The 27,641-nt window shown below is 55.3% G+C and overlaps 1 protein-coding gene across 1 annotated transcript in view; it reads right to left on the bottom strand.

The window, feature by feature from the left end:
• The window catches only part of Nptx1 (neuronal pentraxin 1), a 9,254-nt gene extending 1,193 nt beyond the window's left edge, over window positions 1–8,061 (bottom strand). Inside the window, exons 1-5 of the mRNA XM_032912954.1 lie at window positions 7,445–8,061; window positions 6,951–7,158; window positions 4,863–5,107; window positions 3,480–3,659; window positions 1–2,801 (exon numbers count right to left, since the gene is read on the bottom strand). The exon at window positions 1–2,801 is cut by the window's left edge and continues 1,193 nt beyond it. Coding sequence (XP_032768845.1) covers window positions 2,580–2,801; window positions 3,480–3,659; window positions 4,863–5,107; window positions 6,951–7,158; window positions 7,445–7,888 — 1,299 coding nt within the window. The 5' untranslated portion in view covers window positions 7,889–8,061 and the 3' untranslated portion in view covers window positions 1–2,579. The remainder of the gene's footprint in view (window positions 2,802–3,479; window positions 3,660–4,862; window positions 5,108–6,950; window positions 7,159–7,444) is intronic.
• Between the last annotated feature and the right edge of the window lie 19,580 nt (window positions 8,062–27,641).

Genomic DNA, 27,641 nt, shown 5'->3' with positions numbered 1-27,641 from the left:
GAGAGAGGCATGTATTATTCAGTGCAAGAGGGAACATCAATCAGATTACGGAGTCGATGGAAAGTATGCGGATTAGATTTGCGGCTGTCATTACGTTTCTCAGGGCCAGCCAAGTGCCAAGTGTGAACACAGTGACGGAGAAGAGAGCTTGGCACAGACTCCAGTTAGGGGCAGGGCAAGAGCTAGATGTCAGCGTCTGTCCCTGGCACCGTGGGTGCCGCAGGGGAGAGGAGAAGGGAGAGGAGCTGAGAGATGAAGGGACAGAGGCAGAAGCATTGGGGTGTGCTCTGCCCTCTAAGCCAGGGCAGAGGATGGCTTGTGGTCCTGAACGGACAGCTCCCACCCCACCCGTCAGGGTGCAAGTGGTCTGGGGTCCGAGTTGGCAGGGGCTGGGGCTGGGGCTGGTGGCAGGGGTTGGCAGGAGTACACCGGGCACAGCCGGCTCTGGGCCTCGCCTGGTGGTGGCTCCCAGAAGGCTAAAGTAAGTAAGGGTGGGGCTCGATCTGGTCTGTAAAGTCAATTCAAAGCTGGAGTTCTCTCTCCCAACCATGGGTACCATTCAGGCTTGTTCTCAACCTAGATGTTAGAAAATGCTTCTTGCTATGTCTGGGGAGGGGGGGGGAAGGGAGAGGGATGCTGGTCTCTCTCTCGACCTCCCCAACACCCCTGGCTTGCTTACCCAGCCGTATTTTTCAGTAGCTACATGGGTGATCACAGAACACTGGGTGGCATTCAGCACACGAACACAGAACCAGAGAAGTCCATGCAGGCAAGGAAGGAACACGCGTCGGACCAAGGGAGCAAGGAACACACCACCCCAAGGAACATGCAAACACAGAAGATCCCCGCAGATCCAAGGATGCCACAACCCGACGGGTGCTGAGGAAGCACAATTATCTAAGAAAAAAAAGCCACTGCTTGGACAACGAGGAGTGGAGCACAGCCTGATTCGCACCCTCGGAGAGGGGATGCACCACAGAGCGGTGACCGGGAACCGTGCAGACGCCCACAAGAAACAGCGACACAGACAGTACACAGACAGACACGGATGCACTAGATTCAGACACAACATGGACCTGTGTGGAAGGAGACAGGTGCCCCTGGAAGGAACAGCAGGTGGAAAAACCTGCTCCTGATGAGGAAGTTAAGTGTCTGCAGCTGCAGACGAGCCAGGCAGTGCGTAGGTTTCTAGAAAGACTTGCCAGCCTTCTGCTAGTCAGGTTACTGGAGATGTCGTCCAGGTGCCATTGGGCGTGTGCCCGCAACATGGGGGAACAAAGCGAGGGTCCCCCACACCTGGACACAACCTCCTTAGCATTCCACAGACACGTGTGCACACACACATATTTCATCCCCCTCCTTGGAAGGCCCAGAAGGGGGTACCCTCGTGCTACTTTCAATAACAAAAAGCCACGGGCTCAGTGTCACAGGCCGGTGGCCGATGGGGGCTGCTGCCCCATGAAATGCAAGAGTGGATGGCAGGCCCCACCCTGGCCAGCAGGCTTCGCATGAGAGGTTTCTGAGCCCCTGGCCCCTGAGGGGTCTGAGCTAGCTCACCTGGGCCTGGGTGTGCTGGGGGGAGGGAGTATGGCTGTGAAAAATGCCGTGGGAAAACATTCCCACGGACTGTGGGTCAAGTCTCAGTACCCTGTAGAGCTGAGACCAAGCACGTGAGATCCCCACTTGAAGCCTCTGGTCTCTTATTGCCAGAGGGAGGAGGAAGGGTGGGTGACAAGGCCCGGTGTCCTGGGACTCTGGAAGGGCACTCTCCTCTCAGAACCACTGGGCTGAAGTAGCTTTGGAAGCTGAAAGGGAGTAACAGATCCCTTGATAGATACCAGGAGGCAGGAAGGCCAAGGATAGGTAAGGAGCAGTCCTGGGGTAGAGCTGCTGAGGGGCCCACCTCTACCCTCAGATGACAGCAGACAGCAGACGGCCCGATGGGGGTATGGGAAGGGAAGATTGGCAGGTGGTGCCATCCCTGGACAACCAGCCTTTAAATTTCAGAGAATCCACTTATCATCCCAAATAAAGATTCCCGTGGAAAGGTCCCCCAACCTTAACAAACTTGTTGACTTATGTCAACAGAGACCTATGTCAAAGAGGTCTGCAAACAAGGACAAATGGGTGTCCGGGGAAGCCTTGCCAGCCCCGAGGCCCACGGGCAGCTGACCCATCAGGAAACTTACAAAAAATCGCAAAGAAAGAAGGGAATGAACTACCTCATTTTAGAAGAAAGCCTCCCCTACGCACATACACACACACTCCCACACACACACACACACTCTCTCTCTCACATAATTCTGCATTGCCAAAGCTGATACCGCCTGCTTTAGCTAGGCATGCCCGGGAAATAGAAGGGCCCTTAGGAAGAAGGGGCTGTCCTTGGGGCCACAGAAGAGCCGGGACTGCTTCATGTGCACAAGGAGGACAAACCAGGCTGTGTGCGTGTGCATGTGCAGGGGCCATGACCTTGAGTCATTCCTGGGGGTTGGGGAGAGGGAGAGAGAGGATGGGTCACCGCACAAGCAGGGTGGGCAGGCGTCGGGGGCTGGGGGCTCAGCCCTAGCCTGAAGCCTTCAGTTGATCTGACGGCAAGCCTCGAATGTCCACTTGGTGGCTCCTCCAAAGATCTCGATCTGGGACTCGGCCCAGGCGATGACATTGCCAGAGAGGGCCTTGCTGCTGCAGGTGGCCAAGTTGTACACCTCCCCGGGGGTCAGCTTGCGGTCCCAGATGTTGAAATGGGCTAGCTCACCCACAAACGCTTGGGTGGCATCAAACCCTCCGCCTAGAGTGTCCTTTGGAGAACAGTGAGGGACGAGAGAGACAAGAAGTTGGCTGGGTGACAGAGAGGCCTAGCTGAGCCACCCGCTGCTGAGGAGAACCTGGCTATCCCGGCCTCCCTCCCCGTCAGGGTCTCCTCCCTCCCCTCACCCTGTACTGTTTTCTTTCCTGTACCTGTCTCTCCCTGAGAGGATCCCAGGGAAGGGATTGGTGCTAGCCCACTCTGGGTACAGACCATCCCTCCGGGGGGCTTGAGATAACCACCCTTCACACCCAATCTCCGGGGCAATAATTAGTAGGGGTTTGTCGGGAGCTCTTGGCAGCCAGCAGCTGCGTCTCCGATCTCTCTCAGACACCCTATCTGCCGGAAGATGGCTCAACAGGAATGGAGGATGACTTCCTGCCCCTCATCTCCCTCCCAGCCTGTGCCCAGTGGGAGATGAACCATTTCACAGGAACTAAATTATTCATCGCTAAAAGTGGAACTGGGCTTCCCATGCCAAAGAGAGGCCCTGCTGCAGTTTCCCAAGAGTGCTGGGACCTGGGCCCACTCCTACAGAGCTTGCTGAACTATATGGTGTAACTTGTTCCCGGCACACCCCCATGGACACACACACACACACACACACACACACACACACACACACACACACACAAACACTCCCTCCCTCGCCCTCTGCCCAGGTCAGTACCTGCTCCTGGCCCAGCACCAGCACACCCTGTGGTTTGATGGGATGATAGGGTGCCAGGTTCTCTCCATTGCCTCCCTGGGTGCCATCCTGATAGGCCTCCCAGACCCCGTCCCGGGTGGTCCAGGTAACGCATATGTGGTGCCACTTGCCATCGTTGATTACAAAGGGCAGCTTGGCCACCTGGGAAGGAGGAAGACACACATTATGGACACCGTAGCCTGGTGCTACCCAGATGCTCGTAAGTTCTGCTGCCATGCCCCTCACTCCGTTTCACAACTCCTGTGGGGCTGGTACTGAACTCTGGCAGCACCATCCCTTCAAAGGTCCTTAGCATCTTCCAGCCCCACCCACGGATGTGCCAAGGATTCCCACTGGTTATAGCAGCTTTGCCAAGGAGCCCTCAAGACCCATCTGGCCACACCACCTCCCTCTCCCCAAACATGAGTTTCTCTGACAGTGTATCCCTGTGAACTTCACTGCAGCCTCAGGCCTCCCCACCGGGTCTCTTTTCCAGCTTCCTACCCCTAGGTCAGCTAGGTCTTCTGGTCTACACGGACTGCAGCCAACCCCTGCAGAGAACCTCGGTGGAACTATAAAAATGGCTCAGACCGACCTGAAGCAGAACCGCATACCCTCATCCACCCTAGGCGGGGGACACATGACAAGTCAGACCCCCACAGGGACCAGGAAAAAAAGCACAGCGCATTCTAGGGTGCATCGTTAAAAGCAAGAGCCTCTGATTCCATTTCTAGCCAGGTTTGAGCCCTTCGTTTACTACTGGTGACCACGCATGGAGGAGGGGGCTGAAAACTGGCAGCTAATTCCACTAGCCCGGAAAGCAACGTGGAGCTAAGCTCCACTGAGAGAAAACTCTCCTCTCCTGGGTGGGAGGGGGCTGGCCTCTTCCAGGGAGGGACAAAAAGACAGGTCTGGACAGCCGGAGAGTCTCTAGAAGCATTTCATGCTCTAGGGTATCTACAGTCGCCAAAATGGAGAGCCCAAGCCAGTCAACCAGCCAGCGGAGGAGGAGCCAGGATATCAGCGGAATGGACTAGAACATTCCCAGGACAGTCCTCCACCCTCCCTCCCTCCTCCCCTCCCTCCCCTCTGCTGGCTAAGGCCTCTTTCTGGAACGTTCCAGCTCTCCCTGTTCTTTTATGATTGCAGGTGAAGGCGTTCCTCCCCATTTCCAATCTAATCCAGCTTCCACCCCCCTCAGCCTCTCCGGGCAGACATTTTTTCTGAGAACCACAGCCCCAATGAGCACCCCACGCCCCAGGGTTCTAGAAGACCCTCGGACCCACACGCTCTGGTGGGGTGTGGGCACACAGCTCTGATGACACCCCAGGGTCCTGGGTGAGCCTTGGCCTGTGGTAGCATTACCTTGTCGTTAATGAGTATCTCCATGGGGTTGTTGCCCCACTCGATGAGGACCAGCTCGTTGGCCTGCCCAGGTACAGCATAGGAGAAGGGCGTGCCCACTCCAGGCGCCGCGCTGGACTTGAGCCACATGCACACAGTGAAGGCGTACATCTCCGGCAGGCTCTTCTTCACCTTGGCATACATGTAGTTGGTCCGCAGTGGGAATGTCAGCTGAAACTTGTCTCCGGGTCGATTGTCTTTCTGACCTAAGGAGGACAAGTGAACCCTGCCATCTTGTACCTTGACCAAGTGCTTAGGGTATGAGTCGTGTCTGGTCCCCATCAAGTCTCGTGATGCAGATGGGGCACAGGGCCAGCTGGCCAAAGAATAAAAAGCTGACCCGAGGTCTCTGCACTCTGGGCCTTGCCAGCTCTTGATGCCACATGGTGCCATCCCTGGGGAGGCTAAGGTAGGGGACGAGCACAGGACAGGCTATGAGCCTGCTGCTGGGCTGCAAAGTAGACACGGAGAGAGAACTGGGCCTGCTTCAGTGCACACTGGCCAAGTGACTGAGGTGTGGCTGTAGAAGAAGGAACCAGGCTAGCTCCCCTCTGAGCGGCCCCCCTGGGGGCCGACCTGATTTAGATGGTGTTGGTGTTGAGAACCTCTTGACTGTACTGGGCTTCTCTCTCAGTCTCCACCAGAGACAGGCATCCATCCCTACAGCCTGTGCCCTCCACTGAAGCCAGGGTACGCTGCAGGCAATCACTCAGTCCTGTGCACAGCTGCAAGGACCCTTCAGGGGGAGTTGCAGGCCTCCACCAGCTCCCATAGGGAGGCTGCCTGGAACCTACTGAGAGGCAGGACAGCAGGGGAGATCAGCCTTCCTTGAACCAGGGCCCCCAGTCAAGGTGATGCTTTGAGGATGCCACATAGCCTCTGATGAGCTTTCTGGAAATTTGGGCTTCAGGCCTGGTCACCCCATGACTGCTAACCAACATCCTATGGGAAAGTCTAACCGTCTCCTCCACCCATACACTTCCTGTGGCTGGCCCTGGGCTCGCTGTGCCTGATCCTCAGGAAAACAGGTCCCATTGAGGAGTGCACAGTTACCCTTTTACAGCCAAGGAATGCACCTGCCTTGCAGGCTCATGGCTGTACCCCTGTCCCAGGAAGAACCTGGTCCCCGAATTTGGAGTGACTTCTAGAAAGCAACAGGACAGGACAGAATCAATGCCAACCACCCTGAAGGCAAGGCAACTGATCAGGGCTGATCCTTAGCTCAGACCCCTGCTAATTCAAGCTCCATCATTTAGGGGAGGGTGGGGGGCAGTCCCAGCATCTCTGGAGTGTTTTCCCTTCCTGAATCTCCCACCCCTCCCTTCTCAGGTTCCTCTTTCCCTTGATGTTTTTCAGTTACATAACGCGCCTTAAGATGGCACTGTTTAAACCCATCCAGCACATTTTGCAGTCCGAGCGGGGTCACGTGGCCCCGCTCCGAGCTGGGCTGCCCCCTCCTCCTCTTACAACCTTGTTTGATTTCTGTGACTTCAGGGCACACAGCTCATCACTACCCCCAGGCAGGTGCTAAGGCACCAACCTGAGTTCATGACCAGGGCAAATGTGGGCAATGCAAGATGGGTCACTGTGAAAAAAATAATCGGTTGAGGGGGCTCAAGGTAGAGAGAGAGGGACCCCTTAATCCTGAAAGGACACCAGAGCTACTGGGCAACTGGCAGAAAAGATACCCAATGGCCCCAGAAAGCTGGTGTCCAGGTCCCTGTTGGTGACAGATTCCAGCTGAAGCAAGGCTTTTATTACCAAGGAAGGCTTGAGCCAGAAACAGCTACTGTGCGAAGTTGCTGGAGATTAAACAAATCAGACTTGAAAAAAGGATCCTGCGAGTGTCCTGACTGTACTGTACAATCCCTTCTTAAGCTCTGCTGCGTCCCCAGAGAGGTATCTACAGCCTAGGAACTGGGCAAGAAGCCCTGACTAGGGAGGGATTACAGAGTGAGTCCGGGACAAGAGGCCAGGGCAGGGAGTAGGACCCAGGCAGGGTCTCTGGAGACAGTCGAGAGCATGCAGCATGTCCCCCTGAGCCCTTACCTTTCTCCAGCTCGCTGATCCGCTGGTGTAGGGAGGTCAAGGCGCTCTCGATCTTGGCCCTTTCCTCTGTGTCGTTCTTGGGGCCCCCTTTTCCCTCCTCCAGAGTGTTCACCCGAGACAGCACCTGCCGCTCCAGGTCATCGATCTTGCTCTGCAGCAGATCCTTGAGGCTGTTGGTTTGGCTGGAAGAATTGAGGCGGCTGTACTGCTGCGGGGGCACAAGGGCAGGGGAAAACCACACCGTTAGGCGTGCAGCCCGGACCGTGCGCGAAGGCCCGCGACGCGGTCCCTGGGGCGATTGCGGGGGCGACCTGGAGGGGAGCTCCAGCGAGTGGCAGCCCTCGGTGCCCCGCAGGGTTCGAGAGGCGCCCGTCTCGCGTCAGCGCGCCGAAGAGGCAAGGAAAGAGGGGCGGGGGTGCCGGGCCGGGTCGGGATGGGGTGGGCGAGGGCAGAAGGGCGCACAACGCGGAGGGGAAACCGCAGCTCACGCGGACCTCGAGGTTCTCCAGTCGGGTTTTGAGGGATTGCAAAGTTTGCCCGAGTTGGCTGAGCGTCTCCGAGGCCGGAGTCCGGGACAGGTCGCCCATCGTGTTCTTGCCGGAGCCAGGCTGCTTGCGGCCGCCGCCCGACCTGGCCTCGCCCGGACCCGCGTCCAGGGTGCTCTGGCTCTCGCAGCGGCCAAGCTTGGTGGTCAGCTCCCTGATGGTCTCCTTCTGGCTGAGGATGGTCTCCTTCTGCTGCAGCACGGTCTCCCGGAGCTGCAGCACATTGCTCCGAAGCTCCTCCGCGCCGCCCGCGGCCACGGACGCGGCACACATGTCGGCGTCCACCGGCACCGAAGTGCAGATGAAGCGGGTCGGCCCGAAATCCTGGGCCCGACTGCCCAGGAGGCAGAGGGCGAGCAGCGCACAGGTGCGTGCGGCGCGGCCGGCCAGCATGGCTGCGGACAGTTGGAGCACCGGGCCGGCTCCGCTCCGGTGGGGCTCGGGCTGAGACCGGGATCCGGCTGGCTGGGGCAGTCGCTCCGCAGGCGGCCCGCGCTCTTGGCACCCCGCTTCTCCGCTGCACGGTCTTCTCGGCCGCGCTCCTCGGCCCCCACTGCCGCCTGCGCTGCGGAGCCCGCGCCTTTTATGCAGCCGCGGGAGGGGCCTCGGCGCCGCCGACGTCAGCGGGGGAGGAATCCCGCTTTAATTGTGTGCGGACGGGCCCCGCGGCGCCGCGGGGGTCGCACGGGAGCGCGGCTGGAGCTACCTCGGCCCTCCCCATCTCGTCCCTCCCGGATCCGCCACCGCCCCCTCCCACCGCCTCCGCACGCACGCCCCCGCCCGGGCCCGCACCGCTTCCCCGAAGGCTCCTAGAACACAGGGCCAAGGGGGAGATCAGCCGTGGGCCTGGCTTAGATGGTGGGGCACCTGCCGGATGCTCCTAATCTCCAACGGGGCTCGGGAAAGAAGAAAAGCCCCAAGATAAGCTCGGTTCTCTTGGTTGCACTGAGCGCCCGCGTGGTCCGGGCTCCATGCGCTCACAGCACTCTTCCCAAATTGTCAACGTCGGTGTGCCCGGCGAGCAGCTTGCTGAGGTCCAGAAAAGGGGTCGCGAGGCTGAACAATGATTCACAGACGTCCATTTGGGGCTGAAAGCCACGGAGCAGTCTGAGTCTGGGGATTCCCATGCCCTAGGTCCCCGCCCTCCTGTATTCTCCTCCCAACTCCTGGGGATTGTGTTGCCAATAATGTCCCCCGCCCCCGGAAACAGAGCCCCCACTATGCACTCGTCAGGGCTAAGGCCTTCTCGAATCTGCGGATCGAACCCTTCCTGCTATTCAAGCCAACCTCGTTCCGGGCAGGTGGCGCCCCAGAAGCTGTCTGGCCACTCAAAAGGGGCCCCTGGGGGGAGCTTCTTCCCTTAACGCTCTGGGCGTGTCCGTGTGCCCCTTTGTAGGTCTATGTGAGTGTTCGGCTTAGGGTTCCACTGAGCCCCGCTTAGCCCATTCCTCAAGCCCCTGGACTTTGGGGGAGGGGTCCCAGAGGTGGGCAGCGACTTCGCTTCTACAGAGGTTCGCACCTCTTAACCCTTTTCTTACAGACACCTTACCCAGCCATCCGCACACCCACGCCTCCTTTTTTTTCTGGATAGCAGCACTGCCTGGCTGGGATTCCAGTCCAGGTTCCAATGCCTCTGGGGACTCTCTGAACAAGGGTCTAGGCTGCAGCTCCACGTCGGAGTTAGAACTGGACCTGGGAACTCGCCCAAGATACAATTATGTTGAAAAGAAAACCAAGGCGGGGAGAACCCACATCAGGTTTTAAATGACTGGAAGAGCCCAGCTACAGGCTGGCCAGGTTAGCCCCGTAGACCGCCCCCCACCCCTTGCAGTCAAGCGTTTGGTTGCCCCACAACACCTTTCTTGGGGCGCAGCGATGGGCCAGACTGGGTCCCGACTGTGAGGCGCCAGTCCGGGACCCACCAGCAACCCTCGGACAGAGGATGCCACTCCCGGTGGGCATCGCCAGTGGTGAGAGTAAAAGCCAGATTGACAGGGAAGCCACTATCCAGGTCTTCTCCGACGCCTCCTCCAAGCCCCAGGGGCGCCCCACTGCCTGTGTTTCTCGTCTCTTCATTTAACCATCCCAGGTCCGTGCTGAGAGCTGCCGTGGCCCCTGCACGCCAGGCGAGTCGCTGGGCCGCCGCTTCCGGGCGCCAGAGGGACCCCGCGACCAGGACGCGGCTGTCCTGGGCTTTGGTGCAGGGAGGGAGTGTGGGGCTCCGGCTCCAGCGGGTCCACCGTCCGGTACAGGGCGCAGGAACGCAGCGGCTAGCATCTGGGCGCCCCCTAGTTCCCCCTGAGGCCCCAGGACTAGCCTCCCGACGCTCTGCACCGGACGTGCACTGGCAGAACTAGGAATTACCCACTCCAGGGGCGCTGCGCTGCTGGGCGACGTCTGCCCCCAACTCCCAGCTTGGTGCGGACGGACGCGGGGACCCCGCGCAGGCCTAGCGCTTCGGCCCGGGCGGCGCCTCCCCCACGCGTCTAACGCGAAGCAGTTCCCGGCCTGGCCCTGCGGCGAGGCTATCCCCACTCAGAGTGCGTGGGCGCAAGAGACTAGCCTGGCCCTTCCCCGGCAGGTGTGTAGGGGGAGCTGGGCGCTTAGCTCAATTTTTTTATCTTGAGCCCCAGGAGTGGCCCAAGACTCCGAATTTTACCATCCAGGAGACCTAGGTGGCCTGCTACTTTCACATTTGGGCGCTGAGGGTGCCTCACCCTTTGACGGAGGATGATGGGAGCGGGGATGGGAGGCGTGGCTCAAAGGGAAGAAAGGATCCTGGGCTCGTGTCCAGGGACGGCAAGACCTTTGGGATCTGTGGAGCCCAGTCAAGGGTACAGCCCATTCGACCACCATCGCTAAGTGCTCAGTCCACCTGGAGGCGCTATGCAGACCCCTATGGGAGCTGCCCGGCCTGCGTGAGCAACCACACTGGAAGAGGCCTCTCTAAATCCTTTCCAGAGGGTTCTCAGGATCCTAGGTAGGATCTACCCTGGTCATTATAAAGTTGGCTCTGCCTCTCATTGTTTTGACTGTCTGATAACCCAGAGCGTCTGGGGAAAGAAATAGAGGTCCACTTTATCCAAAACCATCAGAAAGGAAAGCCAGGAAGCTGGTGGAGGGTGGGCTCCACTGGCTACTTACATGAAGACAGGCTTTTCTCAGCCTGGCCTGGGCACCACATCCCAGAGCCCGGAGCTGTGCTGAGAAATATTCGGTCTGTGGATACAGCGGGGAACCTGGGGCTGGGAAGCCTTAGGGTCTAGCACAGAGCTGTAGGGTTTTCCCACCTTGTCCATTCAAACCCCATCGACAGCTGCAGAACAGAGACGTATAAAATAACAAGGAAGCGATGCGTTTAGAGTGTTAGTTTTTATTATAATTATTTAATTATAATTTTATAGAATTTAAGGCTCGATGATGGCTGTGTTAACCAGCCTGCAGACTTGCTGAAGACTGAACAGTCAGCTGGCCTGGGTTCAGCACAACACTGAGGGAGGCAGCAGCTCTCACACTGTAGAGGCCAGTGAGCATGAGGTAAATTCTGTTTGCAAGCCGATATTTGGTGCCAGGGTGGAAAGGGTGGGTGTACTCAGAAGGACTACACAGGGAAGGCACACCATGCTCTGAGGACAGCAATGCCCAAGAGGGCCTTTACCCACTGGGGAGTGGGAGCTCACACCGGTGTACCCCAAGCCCCACCCTAGAGCATGGCCATGGTTGTGAGCAAGACAGGCACTGGGCATCACCACCCTCATCTGCACAGACCTTCCTGGAGGCCGACATATGTAGATGGCAGGTGGTTCTAAAACAGTGCCTGACAGGGACACCCCCAACCCCTGCCTCTGGGCCCTTCTAGCATGAAGGTCCACTGTATGCTTTAGGAAAGTTAGTCCTGCTGGGGAAAACCTGGGAGTGGGTAGAGGGAAGCCTATTCCTCCCTTCCCAAGGAAAGAAGTCCAGATCTCACTAGCCACTGGGACACAGGGCAACTTGGCATAGAACCATGTGCAAACAAACGCTTTTGGGGGGCATCTATGTCTGCCATAGTAGATGTTTCGACATCCCATTTTGGGTGGGGAATGCACTGCATAGGAGAGAGCACTTAGCTTTCTCCTTGCCCCCATTCCAGTGCTTTTGGGGGCTGACTCTCTTGGCAACACTGCCTACAGTATTGTTTCTTCTCTGGCCTGCACAGACACCACTGACACGCTCTAGGTAGCTGCACTCCTCACACAAAGCTGGGGAGACAGTATCCACAGACAGCAAAAACCGGTGGGCTCCTTACGGCCACCAGCAACAATTCTACTGGGAACATGGGCAGCTGAGCCTTGAAGACAGGCAGGACCTGTGAAACTTTTCCTTCCCCGTGGGACTGAGGGGGTGGGGTGGGATGGGGTGGGGTGACTCTGATAGAAGCCAGCCTCACAGGTCTCTGAGTCACAGCCTCAGCCCACCTGTGCCTCAGAGTCACTCTCCTGACAGGGCCTCACCCACCGGCATGCGGCATGCAGGGGACCTGCTCCCTGGCTGTTCTGGGAAAGGTCTCTCCCTCTGTCCTCTTCATGGACAGATCTGTGACCTTCGCCTTATCTGACAGACAAGAAGTTGTTGTGCTTTTAATTTTAGAAAATAGAACAGGAAATTTATTATTGGATCGGAGAGTTGGCTTAGTGGTTGAGGGTGTTTTGCTCTTCCAGAGGACTAGAATTTGGTTCCCAGCACGAATGACAAGTGGCTCACGACTGCCTGTAACTCCAGTTCCAGGAAACCCATCATCTCATGTACCACCGCATGGGCAGCTTAGCCATGAGTGTATATGAACACACATCTATGTGTTTGCAGGCGCACACACACGTGCGCGCGCACACACACACACACACACACACACACACGCACGCACACACGCATACACATGCACACACACGCACACGCACACGCACAGATCTAGTAATGAACAATTCTAACGGCTGAGCCTTTGCCAGCCCCTGGCTGTCCTTTCTCCAATCCTCCTTCTGTAATACTCATGTGTCTGGTTAAGGAATGCTTTAGCTATGGTTCTCATAGATGGAGAAATGAACGGAGACCCACCACAGGAGGTCTGGTGAGAACAAGATGGCCGTCAAGCCCTTCCATTCCAGTCAAGAGTCCCTGCCAGGCCGGGAAGGCACTCACACTAAACAGGCTGTGAGGGACAAGGGTTCAGGACATCCACAGCCAATATGTAGATGGGTGAGGCTTCCTGGGACTCTGGGCTCCAGGGCACCTCACTTGTCTCTTCTGTCAGATGCTGGCCTCGCTTACTGTTTGCACTCATTGTGAAAATACAAGGGAGCTGGTCCTGCTCACGTGGGACTGAGCAGTCACAGGCAAGACTCCATTCCCCCTACCCCCCACCTCCAAACCTTGTGCCCTGCCAGGGTTCCCCCAGGAAGGGTCACCTTCACCTGAGCCCTTCTTCCTTTTGAGCCAGCTGCTGGCCCAATCTGGCTGGGTACAGAGCCCTACATGCTCTCTCAGCCTGCCCTTCCCCTGTCCTCTTATTTACTGGGCCCAGTGTTAGGATCAGGGGTAGGAACTTGGCCTGGTCTTGTTTGTTGGTCCCAGTAAGCAGGCCTTTGAAGGTGGGGACGCAGTGCTGCCTGCCTGACTGTTGGAAGCAGAGGTTTCAGATGCCAGGCAAGATCTTGGGCATTTAGCACAGTGTAAACATTCCTAATGTTTGCTCCAAGTTTGGCAAATATTTCCAGAGCATCTGTCGAGGGCAGGCAAGGTGCCAGGGCCAGTGATGAATAAAACGTCGACCCCCCCTCCCCCATCTCTGAGAGTGCTCCATCCTGTACAGCAGACAGATACAAGCACAGTGAGCCCTGTGGGCAGGAATTGACCAAGCCAGGAACAGGTCCCAGTGGTGTGGGGAAATAGAGTCCCCTGATCAGGTGAAGTGGGAGCACGTCTGGGAGAGTGTGGGAGGCACAGAGGTGATTTGAACAATCAACACAGGTGCTGTAGGTGTGGGTCAATGGAGGACTTGCCCGGCATGCACAAGGCCCTGGGTTCAATCCCAAGACCACGCACTCTCACGTCAACGCCCAGCATCATGAGCAATATAAACAGGGAGTTTACTTTGTCAGTCATAAAACGCAAAACACATGTCCAAGGGGGATGTGGTAGAATCAGACAGACAGACTTTAGCTGGTTGGGGAGCTTGGCTGAGAGCCAAGAAATCATCTCGTGAGTGCCCTGTCCTCCTCCAACAAATGAACAATAGCAGTCCCGGTCCCCGTCCCATGTCAGGGTTCTCTAAGATCCTGGAAGAATGAACTTGTGAGGTGACAGAAACCATGAGGTTCTGCAGGAGTGGTGAGGAATTATGGCTGTAGTAGAGGCCAGGGAAGAAAGAGGTGAACTTGAGGACATCTTAGGGAATTGACAACAGTTTGGGACAGTTGACTTTGGCTTGAGTTTGGATCAAAAAGGACAGGCAATAACCTGAGAGATCTCCAGCTCTCTTCCTCTCCAGGGAGTGATGGGGACGGATGCTGCCCACAGGGTGAGAAGGTGTCAGCTGGGCAGGTTTGGAGGAAGAAAGTCCATTCAGTCCTAACCCAGAGCCTTGTCCTTCCTTGGGGGAATGTCGACCTCCCACGCTGTCTGTACTGAGCCAAAGTGGCTTTAGGGTGTTGGGGACATGAGGCTGACCCTGCATCCTTGGAATGGAGGTATAGCCAAGTCAGGAGGGAGAGGCCACCCTGGAAGATGGTGGCATTAAACACTGGGAAGGAGTCCGACATTCGAAGGACCTTTAAAGCTCTCTGGTCTCTGCATTATAAGAAATAAGGACTGTAGCAGTGGACATGCTGCCAGGCGTTTGTACAGTGCTTTCTGGAATTCAAAGTGCCTCCCGTGGTCATCCACCCTGCCCTTCTGATGAAGCAAGTGAGAATGGTCTGGGGTAAGCCCCGTGAACTCCAACCCACATTAGCGCTATCCCTTAGGTAAGATGCCCCTTCTCGTTCTCCAGATCTGGCTGGTGCGAAGGGACCCAGGGCCCTGCCAGCTTGCTGCGTGCGTCCTTGCGCATCAATTTTACCATCTGCCAAACACCAGGAGAGAGCACATGAAATATAAAATGAGTCGAGGCATAAAAGTGTTCCGGAATAAAAATGGCGTGTGCTGGTGAGGGATTACAGTCGCTACAAGGTCTGTGTATGGACGCCATCACTCACACCTGGGAGAGGGAACCCTGGAAGACGGAAAGCATGAGCTCCTTCTAGCAGGGAGCAGTGACACTCACACCTCTTCACTTGGGGACAGAGTGGTCCTTGAGGACAGTATGGTAATTGGGATGAGGCTGAAGGCCTCCCTGGAGCCATCCACAACTCTAGGCGGATGACACATGTCAGAATAAAGGCACAGCTCAAGTAAACTCCTGGGCTCTCTGATTGAGTCCCTCTTTTGTCGCTTATCCAGGAAGTAGCCCAGCTGGTGGGCCTCTGGTGTTCTGCCCATCTTGGAAGGAGGCAGTCTAGTAAATGTGCGGAAGGAACGGATTCCAGGAAAGCAGGACCTGGCTTTCAGAGTCCGCTCATTCAGCCACTTACCGGATGAGTAGTCTTCAGGGGCCTGCTGCGTGCCAGGAACTCCTCTGAACCCTGGAGATGAGACAGGAGCGAGCTTTCTGGCTATTTTTCGTTTTAATTGATGGATAGAATTTTCCCAGTTTTGAGTTTCTCTTTGGAGTACTTCTCTTAAGACATGAGCATCCGCTGCCTGTAATCATCAGAGGATGTCTAGAGGGCAGCATGGGGATGGGTCCGAAGCTGGACTCCAATGGCTTAGGGTTCCGGAGTTCGTGATTCAGTAGGGTCTTAGAGGGAGTCCTTTGGCTCTTTGCCAGCCTCTGTTCTGAGTGGAGAAGGGAAGAAGTGATATGACAGGTATGCTCTGACTCACATTGAAGCCCACGTCGAGTTGGAGCAGTGTGGGGCAGAGGAGGGAGGCTCTGTGTAAGCCCTGGGGTCTCCGTCTGTCTCCTCAGCTTCAAGTTGACTCCAGGTAGAATATGAATCAGACAGGGGTGGAGAGGCACTCAGTGGAATGCCAGGCACACGGCAAGCGTCAGTCAAGTGGGTAAGTGTAGTTATCCCAGGATGGGGTGTTGTTGGCTCAGCAAGGCCAGGCCAGGGAGGGTCCCAAAGCCAGGTAGGAAGCTGGCCGGTGAGCAGAGGGTCAGGGCTCACTTCTCTGCACCTTCTGCTGATTCAGCGTTTGAAACTGCTTAAACATCTCAAAGGAGTGAGAGACACGCTAGTGGGATCTTGCTTGGTGTTGTCTCTACGTTCTCAAGTCCTTTCCTGGGGGTAATTTCTATTTTCCCACACTGACCGGAAACAACTCCCCAACAAGAGCCTGTAGATGCCTGGTAACGAGCCAGCCTCAGCTACCTCCTCACCGACTTTCTCCAGGTACCTCCTTAAATCTCTCTTGCCACCCTGTAGCATAGTAAGACAAGCCCCACCCACCCACCCAACGTGTCCATTACTTGCCATGGAGAGTCACCAAGTGCTGTCCACCAGGTGGACATGGAATGGTGCTGGTCACATCAGGTAGGGCAGGGAGGGCCTGCCACTGCTGCCCTGTTACCACAAGGAGGAAGTGGACTGAATGACAGAGGATTTGGGAGTGTAAGGACCTTCAGGGGCTGAGGAGGCCCTGTGGCCCCCATCCCCCAAAAAGGAAGGTTGGAGCTCCCAACTTCTTATTCCCCGACCTTAACTGTAGGCACACACTTCCACCCTGAAGTACGGTCAAGGGACAGGGTGTCCATGCCTGTGACCAATGGCATGGAGAACCATGTCTCTCCCACCTCAGCAAATCCCTGGGGACTGAGTGGTCATGGAAAGTCACCACAGGGGTGAGCTCTAACTGCCTCAGGAGGCCCATGTGCCCATGTACCCTGATGGTTCTCTCCATCTCTACTCTCCCATGCCTCATTCATGCTCACACTACTCCTCAGATGAGCCCCCACCAGCTTTAGGCCTGCCCTGGCAAACCCAGTCAAAGAGGGGGGCATCTGGTGAACACGCAGCAGCTGCTGATCCAGGCTAGGTCCCTACAGAAGCACAGTTCTAAAGCAGGAGGAAGAATTGTTTAGGTACCTGAAAGGGCTTGAAGGCTGACAGGTGCTCGGAAATAACCAGGGTGGGTGAGCGGGTGCTGAGAATTCTGACTCAGTGGTCAGCAGAGCTTCCCCGTAGATCATGTGGAAAGGTTCAGACCGTGCTAGGACCCTGTGGAGCCTCAGGAAGACCTGGGATGGCTTGTAGCAGTACCTAGCAGGGAGCCCAATTGTGTGGGGTTAATGGTCAGGGATCAAGGTAGGGTAGGGAGAATACCCAAGATGATGGCATCTAGAGAGCCAAGACCTCACTCTAAGTTGCAAGGATGATCAACATTTAGCCCATGGCTCTGTCTACAGCTCAGAGGCCCCATCTCCCCTTCATAAGCCTTTGGGCAAGCCTAGGCCCTTCAACCTGTCTACTTATCCTTTTAAAAAGTTACTATTTGTTTGTTTGCTTATTATTTCTGAGACAAGGTCTCACTAGGTATCCCTGACTGGCCTAGAACAGAACTGGGTATGTGGACTAGGCTGGGCTTAAACTCACAGAGATCATCGGGCTTCTGCCTCCCAAGAACTAGGATTAGATGCACTCTCCCACGCCTGCCTGGCCACCTTATTCTCTCATGACACCCATAACGAGGTAACCTTGGCCCTTTCCCAGCTCTTTGACCTCCTAAGATAGAGGCCAAAGGTGGTCTTGTCTAGACCTGCAAATTAACAGTAGCTTTGGGTGCCCACAGAGGTTGGCCTGGGTAGGAAGGCTCAGTGAGGGCTGAGTATATAGGCTGTACCTGAGACCAGAGACCCTCTGTGGTTGCTTTAGTCCCAAAGCCTTGGACAAGTCACTGTGACTTGGGAGCCTTGATTTCTTAACTCTGAGAGGGGCTTGCTTTCTCCACCTCCTAGGCAGAGGAGCTAGCATATGACTTAGTTGGAAAGGCCAGAATGTAGGGTGCTGGCTCAGGGGACAGGGGCCAAGGAAGGGTCTGCTCTCCCATTGTTCTGGACAGGCCTGCCTGATCTCCTGAGAGGCTCTCACAGAATCCCTGTCTGCAGAGGCCAGGATGCTTCTCCTTCCAGGCCATGTTGTCCTGAGTGGCCTGGGAGCATCTGAGGGGAGAGGAAGTGCTGGTGTCTAGTCAGGGCTGGGAGAAGAGCAAGCAGGTCAGAGACCTGGCCACCAGGAAGCTCCCTCTCTCAGTGGCCAGACTCTGGGTACTATGCATCGTTATAGCTAGGTATGGGTCCTGCTCTTGCAGTGGGGAAGAATCACAGGGTGTAATGCCCAGCAGGAGGCATTTTAGGTCTCGCCCATGGCCCCTTTGAGTAGGGGGTGCTTGGGAGTGCAGGTGGGAGCGACAGAAGGCGACAGGAGCCAAGCACATGGCTGGTGGAAATTGCTGCATCTCACTGCGGTATCTGTGAAGAGTCTTAAATACTCATCTGTGCTAGCGCTCTCTCTCTCTCTCTCTCTCTCTCTCTCTCTCTCTCTCTCTCTCTCTCTCATTCTTGCCCTCCCCCTAAGTACACACATCTCTCCCTTTATCATTTTGCCTCTCGGCATACGTATTATCTCTTTCTCTCTCCTGCCTCTTTGCTCCCTCCCAGCCCTCTCTTTCCCCTACACCCTGGGCATCACACCACTCTCTCCCTCTCTCCCTCTCTCTCGTATTTGCTTCTGTGAAGTCATCGCCTTCTTCCTGTGACTGCCATTGGAGCTGACAACAATGAAAAGTGCCTGTTTTACACCCACTGGCCCAGCAGCTCTACAGAGGCGCAGAGCCTTTGATGCCAATAATTAATTTGGCTCCATATTGCATAACATCCTAAAAAGCTTTCTGGGGTGAGCTCCTGTGGGCCGGACACTGCAATCTCATCAATATTGCACCACACCGGGCACTACTCTTGTGTGGTTTCATTAAAAATTTAATTTGTGGTTTAAATCTACAGCGTTCGCCTTAAAAGGATGGAAGGCAGGGAGATAAAGGGAGGGACAGCTTTTCGGAGGATCGGGGCGAGTAGGTCTAGGAAAGAGGAATCCCATGCCCCAGGGGAGGGGGCCTTCCTGGCTGGCAGGAGGGGGCCACCCCCATCTCATTGGCAAGTCTGCTTGCCTGCTTGTCTGATTCTGCCTACTACAGGCAGGGTGATCAGACCATTCATAGAAAATATTTCTTCACTGTTCTTTTTAATTTTTTTTTTTTTCACGAAAGCTGTTCCTGGGAACCCAGGCTCTGAGGAGGGCCAAGTAGCAGGGATGGCTCTTTTCTCTTGAAGACTGTGTCTTCTGTGACCCTTCAGAACTAAGGACAGAGGCTCAGCCTTCCCCATCTCCCCCCCTGCCCCCTCCCCCTTACCCCTCCCCTCCCTCCTGCCCCCTTCCCTCCCTCCTGCCCCTCCCCTCCCTCCTGCCCCCTGCCCCCCCCCCCCTCTCCTTCTTCCCCTGTCCCTCCCCCTCCCCCTGCCCCCTGCCCTGGCTGTGTGCCTGTCTCTGAAAGGTTCTTTGCCTCCCAGTTCAGGGCACCCCACCGATGACCGTGGCAGCTCAGCCCATGATCACCACCACCCAGGTGTGGCCATAGGTAGGCATGGATGACAGAAACAGACCAGGAGACACGCACTGGGAAATGCTGGTGCCTGGAGAACCGGAGAACCACGGTAAGCCGTGTCTTACTGCCTGTTCTGTAAGGTGAGTCTGTCTCCATGCAGCCTCACGCCCTCCCTTGATGGCAGCCCAGAGCCCAGAGCCCTCCACTCGGTGTGGTTCTTCCTTCCAGTGAGGGAGGAGGAACCACAGGAGCACTACGGTTCTGGGGGTGGGGGGTGGAGGTAAAGGTGGGAGGGGCAAGCGTAGGGGGACACTTGGGGACTTAATGAAGCTGTCTGGGCTCTGCCCTGGGGACTCTCCTGTTGTCAATTGTTTCCTTTCGGGGGAAGCTGGGACTTGTGCATCCCAGCCATCTTCTGATATTGTTCCAGAGTGATTAAGTCAAGCCTCCTGGGGCCAGCTGGAGAGGGGACAAATTGCTTTGCAGAATTGATCTTCTGCTGAAGCGTTTAGCAGCCCAACCACCCTCAGCTGAGCCCACCTTTGTAGGCCACTGTGTGGGCGCCCTCCCCTCCCCCTCCCCTCCCCTCTCCCTCTCCTCCCCCTTCCCTCGCAGTCCCACACAGACTATCACTGGTACTTGTACTCCAATCTCCTGTCACATAACACATAGCCAGGCCCCAAGTCAGGGACACAGGCAGCCCTGGCCTTGGTTCGTGCTCCCTGATCACAGTCTCAGCCTGCACAGACACAGGTAACTGACAGCAGGGTGCTGGGATTGGGTAAGGCACAGGAGGAAACACAAGGAGAGGTGCTAAACTAGCCCTGGTGGGGTGGCAAGGGGGTGTCTTGGCTTCTTACTGTATACAAGTCCTCTACTCCTTCCTAGGCAACAGGACAAGGCACACTGGCTTTGTCTGTGTTGTTCTTGGGACACTGTGTGAGCTGGGGTGACGGTGGGGGTGGGGGTGGGGTAGAGCCCTTGGACTCACAGTTGAAGCTGGGCTAACTAAGGAGTGAGCATGTGCCAAGCCAGTGGATGGAACCTTCTAGATGTAAGAGCCACATCCCAGTAATAAAGGAGTTGGTCCTTGTGGATGAATCGGGATGAGATAGCTCACTTAGGCATGGGTGTGCTCCCCTAAGGAGGAGCCATGGTTCTGGGGCCATGGGTGTAGCACTCCTAAGTGTCTGCTTCTCCTTGTGCTCCAGCTTGGAACTGGGCGTATCTCCCAGGCTGGGGACCGCCCTGCTCACCTGCTCTGTGTCCTCAGACAAACCTACAAGATTCGTAGAATGCTCTTGGTGGGCAGAAGCACTCAATAAACACAGCTGTCTTGGTTGTTCCTGCCTTTGAGGGGTTTGGTCACTGCCCGGCCTCTGGCAGCCCTGACCAGTTTGGTTTTGATTCTCATGCTCAACAGGTTAATAAAGAGTGAAGCAACATTAAAACAAAAACAAAAACAAAAAACAAAAAACAAAAAACAAAAAAAAAAACAAAAAAAAAGCAGAGATTTGTTCCTGTGTCCACATTGGGAAGAGGAACAAAGAGTTCAGCTGTGCTCTAGTGCTCCCTGTCCAGGTCCATCGTTGGGTTTCGGACACTAGGCTTAGGTTAGAATAGAAGGCAAGAGGTTTGCAGAGCTGAGAAGAAGTCTTGGTCCAGGTGTGGCCCCGCCCATCACTGTCTCTGCTCTAGGCTCTTGCAAAGTTGTCTGACAAGTTGTCAGAATGGTATAGAGCCACTTTCCAAATGACAGGATCTCTTGGCTGGCACCAGGCACCACCAGCTTTTCCCCTTTCCCAGCCAGAAATTCCTAGGGTAGTCCCAACATCTGGCAGACTATTGGGTTCAACAGTCTGAGAGCCAAACAAGAGCAGGGCTTCTGTCTTCATTCCACCAAGGCGGTCACTCACAACACAGGGTTCTCAGGCAGGTAAATAAGCAACAGTCGTCCCGGGCTCCATAGGCTCTGACAGGGCTGGTAAGGGACAGGAAGGAAGAGGTACTCAGAGCAGCTGCACTGTGGAGTCATTGCACTCTAGCCCGTCTGGTCTTGCTTTGCTTTGTTTGTTTTGAGGCAGGGTCTTACTATGTAACCTTGGCTGGTCTGTGGCTGTTTTTTTTTTTTTTTTTTGTCCCTCTCTTTTTTAATTTTTAACTTAAACTCTGTATTAGCTGCCTCAGCCATTTTTAAGTTCACTGTCGGGGAGAGCAAGTCCAGCTCCATTGCTGTGCAGCCACCACCTCTGTTCACCTCCGGAACATTTCCATCTCCCCAAACTGACACCTTGTCCCACTAAACACCAGCTTCCCACATCCAACCCCAGCCTCCAGGAGCTTCCATTCTTCCTCCCAGCTCTAGAATGCTCAACGCTCCAGGGACTGTACCCCACAACCACAAAGCACAAGCTCCCTTGCCAGTGCCTTTTAGCCTAGTGCAAATCCTCTCGTGGGTGGGCCAGCCCTGATTGTGATTCCCCTGGCTGAGGGCCGCGTTTGCTTCAATGTATCCATTATAGAGCAGACATGCGGGTCCACACAATCTACCTGCTTTGCCCAGATGCAGATGAGGAGACCAGACCCGGGTTCAGGAGTTTATCCTGGATCTCGGCCTCCTCCAATCGGAGTCTGCTGGCTCCTCCAGCCATACTCTCCCCGGCCCAGCTTTTCTGAGCATAGTCACGGTCAGGCATTCCCAAAAGCTATCTGAAAGGGGTGAACTGTCACAGGGACGCCGAGAAGTGCCACTGATGTTTAGAAAGTGTTCTGACACTCTGAAGGCAAGCCGGTGGGTCTCCCCTGTGTGGCCAGGTCTCCAGCTCTTAAGAGACCAGCTGAGGGGGCTGGAGAGATGGCTCAGTGGTTAAGAGCACTGGCTGCTCTTCCAGAGGTCCTGAGTTCAATTCCTAGCAACCACATCCTGTCTCACAACCATCTGTAATGGGATCTAATGCCCTCTTCTGGTGTGTCTGAAGACAGTGTACTCACATATATAAAAATAATAAATAAATAAATCTTTAAGAGACCAGCTGAGCACACAGTAGTCTACCTCAGTTCTGAAACTAATTCCCCGGAGTCACCACAGGCCCCAAATGCCAGGCTAGTAATCATTGTGATTGGTTTCAAAGGTTGTTGTGCTGGTGAGAGGCACCCAGCTCCTGTGCTTTCCTTGTACCCTGAAGCAGCTGCCAACCCAGAAGGCCTCAAACCCATTATTTAAGTTTGGGGGGGCCCCTCCACGATGTGGCTGGTCAAATTGTCTCTGTGGTTAACTCAGTCTCCGATCCTTCTGTGGCTTTGGATGTCACTGAGACACAAGTGACTCTGGCCAGGGCATTTCACATCTTCCAGGTGGCTTTCTCTTTTCCTTGTGACATGGCCACTGGGTCTCTGAAGAGTCGCCCACTGACCGCATGACCTAGGAGAGAACAAGAAGGCGACCTTGCCATTATGGGCAGCCTGTCTCAGGCTTTTGTGTCAGGCTGCCTCAGCCAGGATCCTAACAGATAAGGGTCCCCAACGCTCAGCTCCTGTTGCTTCCCAGCTTCCGTTTGGCCTTCCAGGCCACAGGTGACTTTCCAACAAGGTCCTGTCTGCGTGAGCCAGCCCCAGGTGGCTTTTGTTCTGCCAGCTTCAATGGCCTGGTAGAGGAAGCCATTCAAGCTATTATGGCCTTGCATATAGAAGCTGGGAAAACAGGCAAAGGAAAAGGTTGTTTGTATGGTGTGTGGAAGGCACAAGGACTCCTCCACGGGTACCTAGTGTTTGAGAGGCTGTGTAGTGGTGCACCCTTTAATCTCAGCACTCGGGAGGTAGAGGCAGGGGCATGTATCTCTGTGTGTGAGTTTGAGGCCAGCCTGGTCTACATAGCAGGTTCCAGGCAGCCAGAGTTACCCAATGAAGTCTGTCTTTAAAACAAAGCTGAGGTTTAAAGGGGCATCGTGCCCTCTCCCGAGCCTTGGTTTGAGTCCTGACAGATTCTCTCCTGCTGTGAGTCCATGCGCCTTTCATGTCTGAATGTCAGTGAGCACAGGACAGGCAGAAGCCCAGTCCACTGTTACACTGGATGGATTCTCAGCCTGCCTTCATTGGCCCATCCACAAAGCCCACAGGGTATCATGGCCTCAACACGGCTGAGGCTCAGGCCACCTGTTCAGCCCCTCCTAACGCCCCCAGCTGCCTTCCTGCCCTCTCGGAGGTTATCTCCATAGAGCCAAGTGTAGGCTCTTGAGTCTCCAGCTTCCAGAATTCCTGTGGTCAAGACCCTAACTGCTTTCGATTGTTTCCGGAGTGTTTTGCTACTGGGAAGCCTCAAGCCACTCCACAGAGGGACATAAATAAAGGCAATAACTCGGCCATCCAAAGGCTTTGCACAGCACTTTCGCCCCAGCACCTTGGCACACTGTGGGGCAGCCCTCAGCCAAGATGGGGAAGGAAGGGAATCTCCATCTCTGGGTCAGGTGCTCCTGTGCTCTGCAGCCGGGGGGCCAGGCGCTGAGAGGGGTGGCTCACCCCTGGGATACCACACAGACCGAGGGAGGAAGTGAAGAGGTGAGGTGACTGCCAAGTGCTGTACTCCACACCCTCTTTCCTTCAACCTCTGCCAGACATAGGCATGCAGATAGGACACCCAAGGTAAAATCCCAGGGCCAGGGAGAGGCAGTATCCTTTAGGGTGGACTGCTGCAGACTTTACCACTCAGTCCCTGTGAATAAGGTGGAGATGCCAATGGCCTTGGCCTTGGCTCCTGGGGTCCCAGGCCTTGGGGCCTTGGGGCCTCAGCTGGGTCATGTCAGGATTGTCCCTTGTCAGCAGTGGGGCCCCCATGTGCAGAGGATTGCTCCTACCCAAGTTCTGGTGCCCCTGCTGGACCTGGGAGTCAAACCTCACCCTAGGGCAAAGTTGGCAACAAAACACTGCCTGATCGCAACTGTCAGTGGGGTATGGGGAAACGGAACATCGACCCAGGAGGAACGTCTTCTGCTCTGCCGAGGCAGGGATAGCTTCAAGGCACCTCATGAGGGGCCGGTATTCATTGAAGACCCTTAGCTGTATCTTGTAGCTCTCAATAGGGTGATGTGCTTTGGGCGTTGCCCCAGGAGGCTACTGGGAACCTATGAGCTTCAGGAAGGGCAGGCAGGACGGCGATCTGGAAGCATCCACGAGGAGCTGCAGAGGAGGAAGGAGGACACGTGTAGGAGGCACTGGAGCCATGGAGGAGGGGTCTAGGGGAGTGTCATATTTAGGACTGAGGGGACAATACCCCCCATCTGTGGGTTTGCTCCAGCTGTGTGTTCTGTAGGAAGAGAGCAGGGAGAATCAGGGATTGGGGCAGCACAGGAGTTCTCCATGCAGGGTGAACACAGGGAAGGTTCTGTACCTTCTCTTGCTTCCTGCTGTCCAGCTGGAGTCTATCTGAGGCTCTGGGCCCCAGGAGCCAGAAGGCAGGTGAGGTTGAACAGAGCCAGCCAACCACTCTGACCCAGCCACCTTCCCTGAGGCCAGAAGACTCTCCGCTCCCTTCACAGTGGTGAGTAATTGGGTTTTATGTGCCCCTTCAGGCTGACCTACATGTTCCAGCACCCGTCTGCCTTGCCTGAGTGTGCACCAGATGGTCTGAGACCACCAGGCCTCCCAGCCTTGTCAACCACCCCGGTTTCTCTCAGCAAGATCAAGCTGGCACGGAGGAGTTAATCCAGGAGTCAGACACCTGCACGGGCCCTTCCCACTCTGCCAATCTCTGGGAATAGAAAAGGACATCCCAAGACAATGGGACCCTGTATGGCACCCTGGACATCTCAGCCACTCCTGGGGGAGGGGGGGAAGCAGAGACTGTGTGAGCATTGCCTAAACACTGTGTCCCTGGTGTGAGGGAGGAGGAACGGGGATCTCTAAGGATGGACTCTTCATTTGCAGGTTGACAATGCAAGATGCAGAGAGGCTGGGGGCGGGGGGCGAACTTACAAAGGTGCCTCAGGCACCAGCCTGGCATCAGATGACACCATGTGTCTGCCTATCTCCTGCCCTCTGGCCAACAGGACAGAAAGACAAGGAGTACAGGCAGAATATCCTCTTGAGCTCAGCAGTGTCTGGGAGGCACAAGCGGGGTTGGGGGGGTGGGGCACCCATTTTCAGCCAAAATAGGGCCCTGCCCTAGGTCCCTCATATGCTTGAGAGCTCAGGATCCTTCCTCATCGGCCTGACCGAAGCATGTTCCTTCCTCAGCTCAGTCCGTGCAGGGGCCTCCTTCTGGCTCCAGGGGAGAGATGCTCATTAGATTTATACGCAGACATTTCAGGCGTGAAGGAAGATAGGGTTCCAAACCTTGTCCCTCAGCAGGTCACCCCTCTGGTACCTTCACCATCTGTCTTCTCTGACTCGGTAAGGAGGCGTGTGCCTGTTAAGGTTCTGACAGATCCCAGCTTGTTTTTCAAGACCTTGTCAGCGGGAGCCGGTCAGGGAAGCAGGTGCCTTTAATAAAGATGGTTCTCCCTGTTCTACACAGGCTGAGGCCTCCCAGGACGATTTCTGGTGATCCAGCGCCATCTTTTTGGGAGAGGGGGGCCTCAGAAGGGCCGGAAGGGGATGGAGGTGAGTCTATGTTAAAAGTAAGAGCAGAGTGAGCTGACCAAGGACCTTTGGGAGATCCCGTGAGTGACATCAAACAGCTGTTTCTCACCCGCAGCCTCCAAACCCCTTGCCCTCCCCGAGCCCCAGGTTCTGGCTGTGGATGTGCCTCTGCTATGTTTCACTCTCTCCGAGCACAAAAGCGTGAGGTCTGCCCTGCGAGGCTGTATGAATAATAGAACTGAAATCAGCCCCAGTTAAAAATAGATCTCCTTCTTAATAAATATTTCAGGGACCGTCTTTAGGATACACTGACTGAGGAGCTAAGGCAAACCCTGTTATCGAACCCAGGGAATGTATGAAAGGCAGAGAGGGCCAGCTCAGCCATTGTGTGGGGTGTTGAGGCTCCTGCCTCACATCCGCCCACGCGCAGGTGACGTGTGCAGCAGACAGCGCACACAGAGGCAGCCAAGTACGTTGCCAGGAGCGGCTGAGGAGCTTTGGGGCATGTTAGTCACCTGTGAATTGTATGGCGGCAAATCAATTACAAAATGCTCTCGGCTGGTGAGACTTGGAGTTCAGAAAAGTCAAAAGCTGATTCCTCTGTGCCAGCTGTGTGGTAAGACTTCCACCATGAGCGGAAGCCGGGGGCTTGGGAAACCCGGCGGACAGAGAGAGAGAGAATCTGGGTTGGGAGGCGGAGGCTATTGGAGTTTAAAATACTGGCCCATTTAAGAAAACTTTGCAAACTCAAAACAATCTTAAAGGTCTGCATTAATTAGGAAGTATGATCTAAACAAGCCAAGTGATTTTGAGTAATTTATGGAAATGCCACAAAGCCTTGACACCCTTTGAGAAGAGGGAAACAATTGAGAAAATGCCCCCCACCAGATTGGCCAGTAGTCGATGTGGGAGGGGCCAGCCTATTGCGGTTGGTGCTACGTCTGGGTAGGTGGTCCTTGGAGTATAAAGAAAAACAAATGGAGCTCATCAGACTCCTCCAGGGCCTCTACAACAGCTCCAGCCTCCACATTCCTACTCAGTTTGAGTTCCTTCCGTCTTCCTTGAGTGGTAGTGGGTGACCTGAAAAGTTTCAAGATGAAATTAACCCCCGCAACCCCCACCCGGCCTTGTTGTTTATGTTCCAGTGTTTGTTTTTTTCGGAGCTGGGGACCGAACCCAGGGCCTTGCTCTTGCTAGGCAAGCGCTCTACCACTGAGCTAAATCCCCAACCCCTATGTTCCAGTGTTTTAAAACAGGGCAGAAAGCTTGACTAAGACACCCTCCTCCAATAAGCTTCCCCTGGAAGATGGGCAGGTAGAAAGTACTGGAGTTTGCCCGGCGTGAGGATCACTTCACAGCGATCCTCATTTGGACCCCCAGAGGAAGGGTGGGGGAGTCCTTGTTTGACAGACTGAAATTAGATACTTGTCGGTCATATCTGCAAGCCTGTAGCAGATAAAGACCATAAACAATTCCAGGGGCAATTCCAAAAAAAAAGACCGAAAGCAAAGTTCAGGACAACAGGACAAACAAAAAACTACACAAAGCTACATACATAAAGGACATTTAAGTGGGGCTGGCTTACTGGTTCTGAGGTTCAGTCTATTATCACATCGTGAAGCTTGGCAGCATCCAGGCAGGCGTGGTGCTGAAGGAGTTGAGAGTTCTATATCTTGTTCAGAAGGCAAACAGGAGAAGACTGGCTCCCAGGAGGCTAGGAGGAAGGTCTCAAAGTCAATCCCCACAGGGACACACTTCCTCCAACATACCTTGTAATAGTGCCACTCCCTGGGCCAATCAAATACAAACCACCACACCATCTATCCACCACTCACCCATCCACCAGACATCTACTAACCACGCAATGACCCATCCACCCTCTACCTACCATCCATCCATC

Source organism: Rattus rattus, chromosome 9 (assembly GCF_011064425.1).
Source record: "Rattus rattus isolate New Zealand chromosome 9, Rrattus_CSIRO_v1, whole genome shotgun sequence".
Taxonomy (NCBI): domain Eukaryota; kingdom Metazoa; phylum Chordata; class Mammalia; order Rodentia; family Muridae; genus Rattus; species Rattus rattus.
This window is presented reverse-complemented; position numbering and strand designations above follow the sequence as displayed.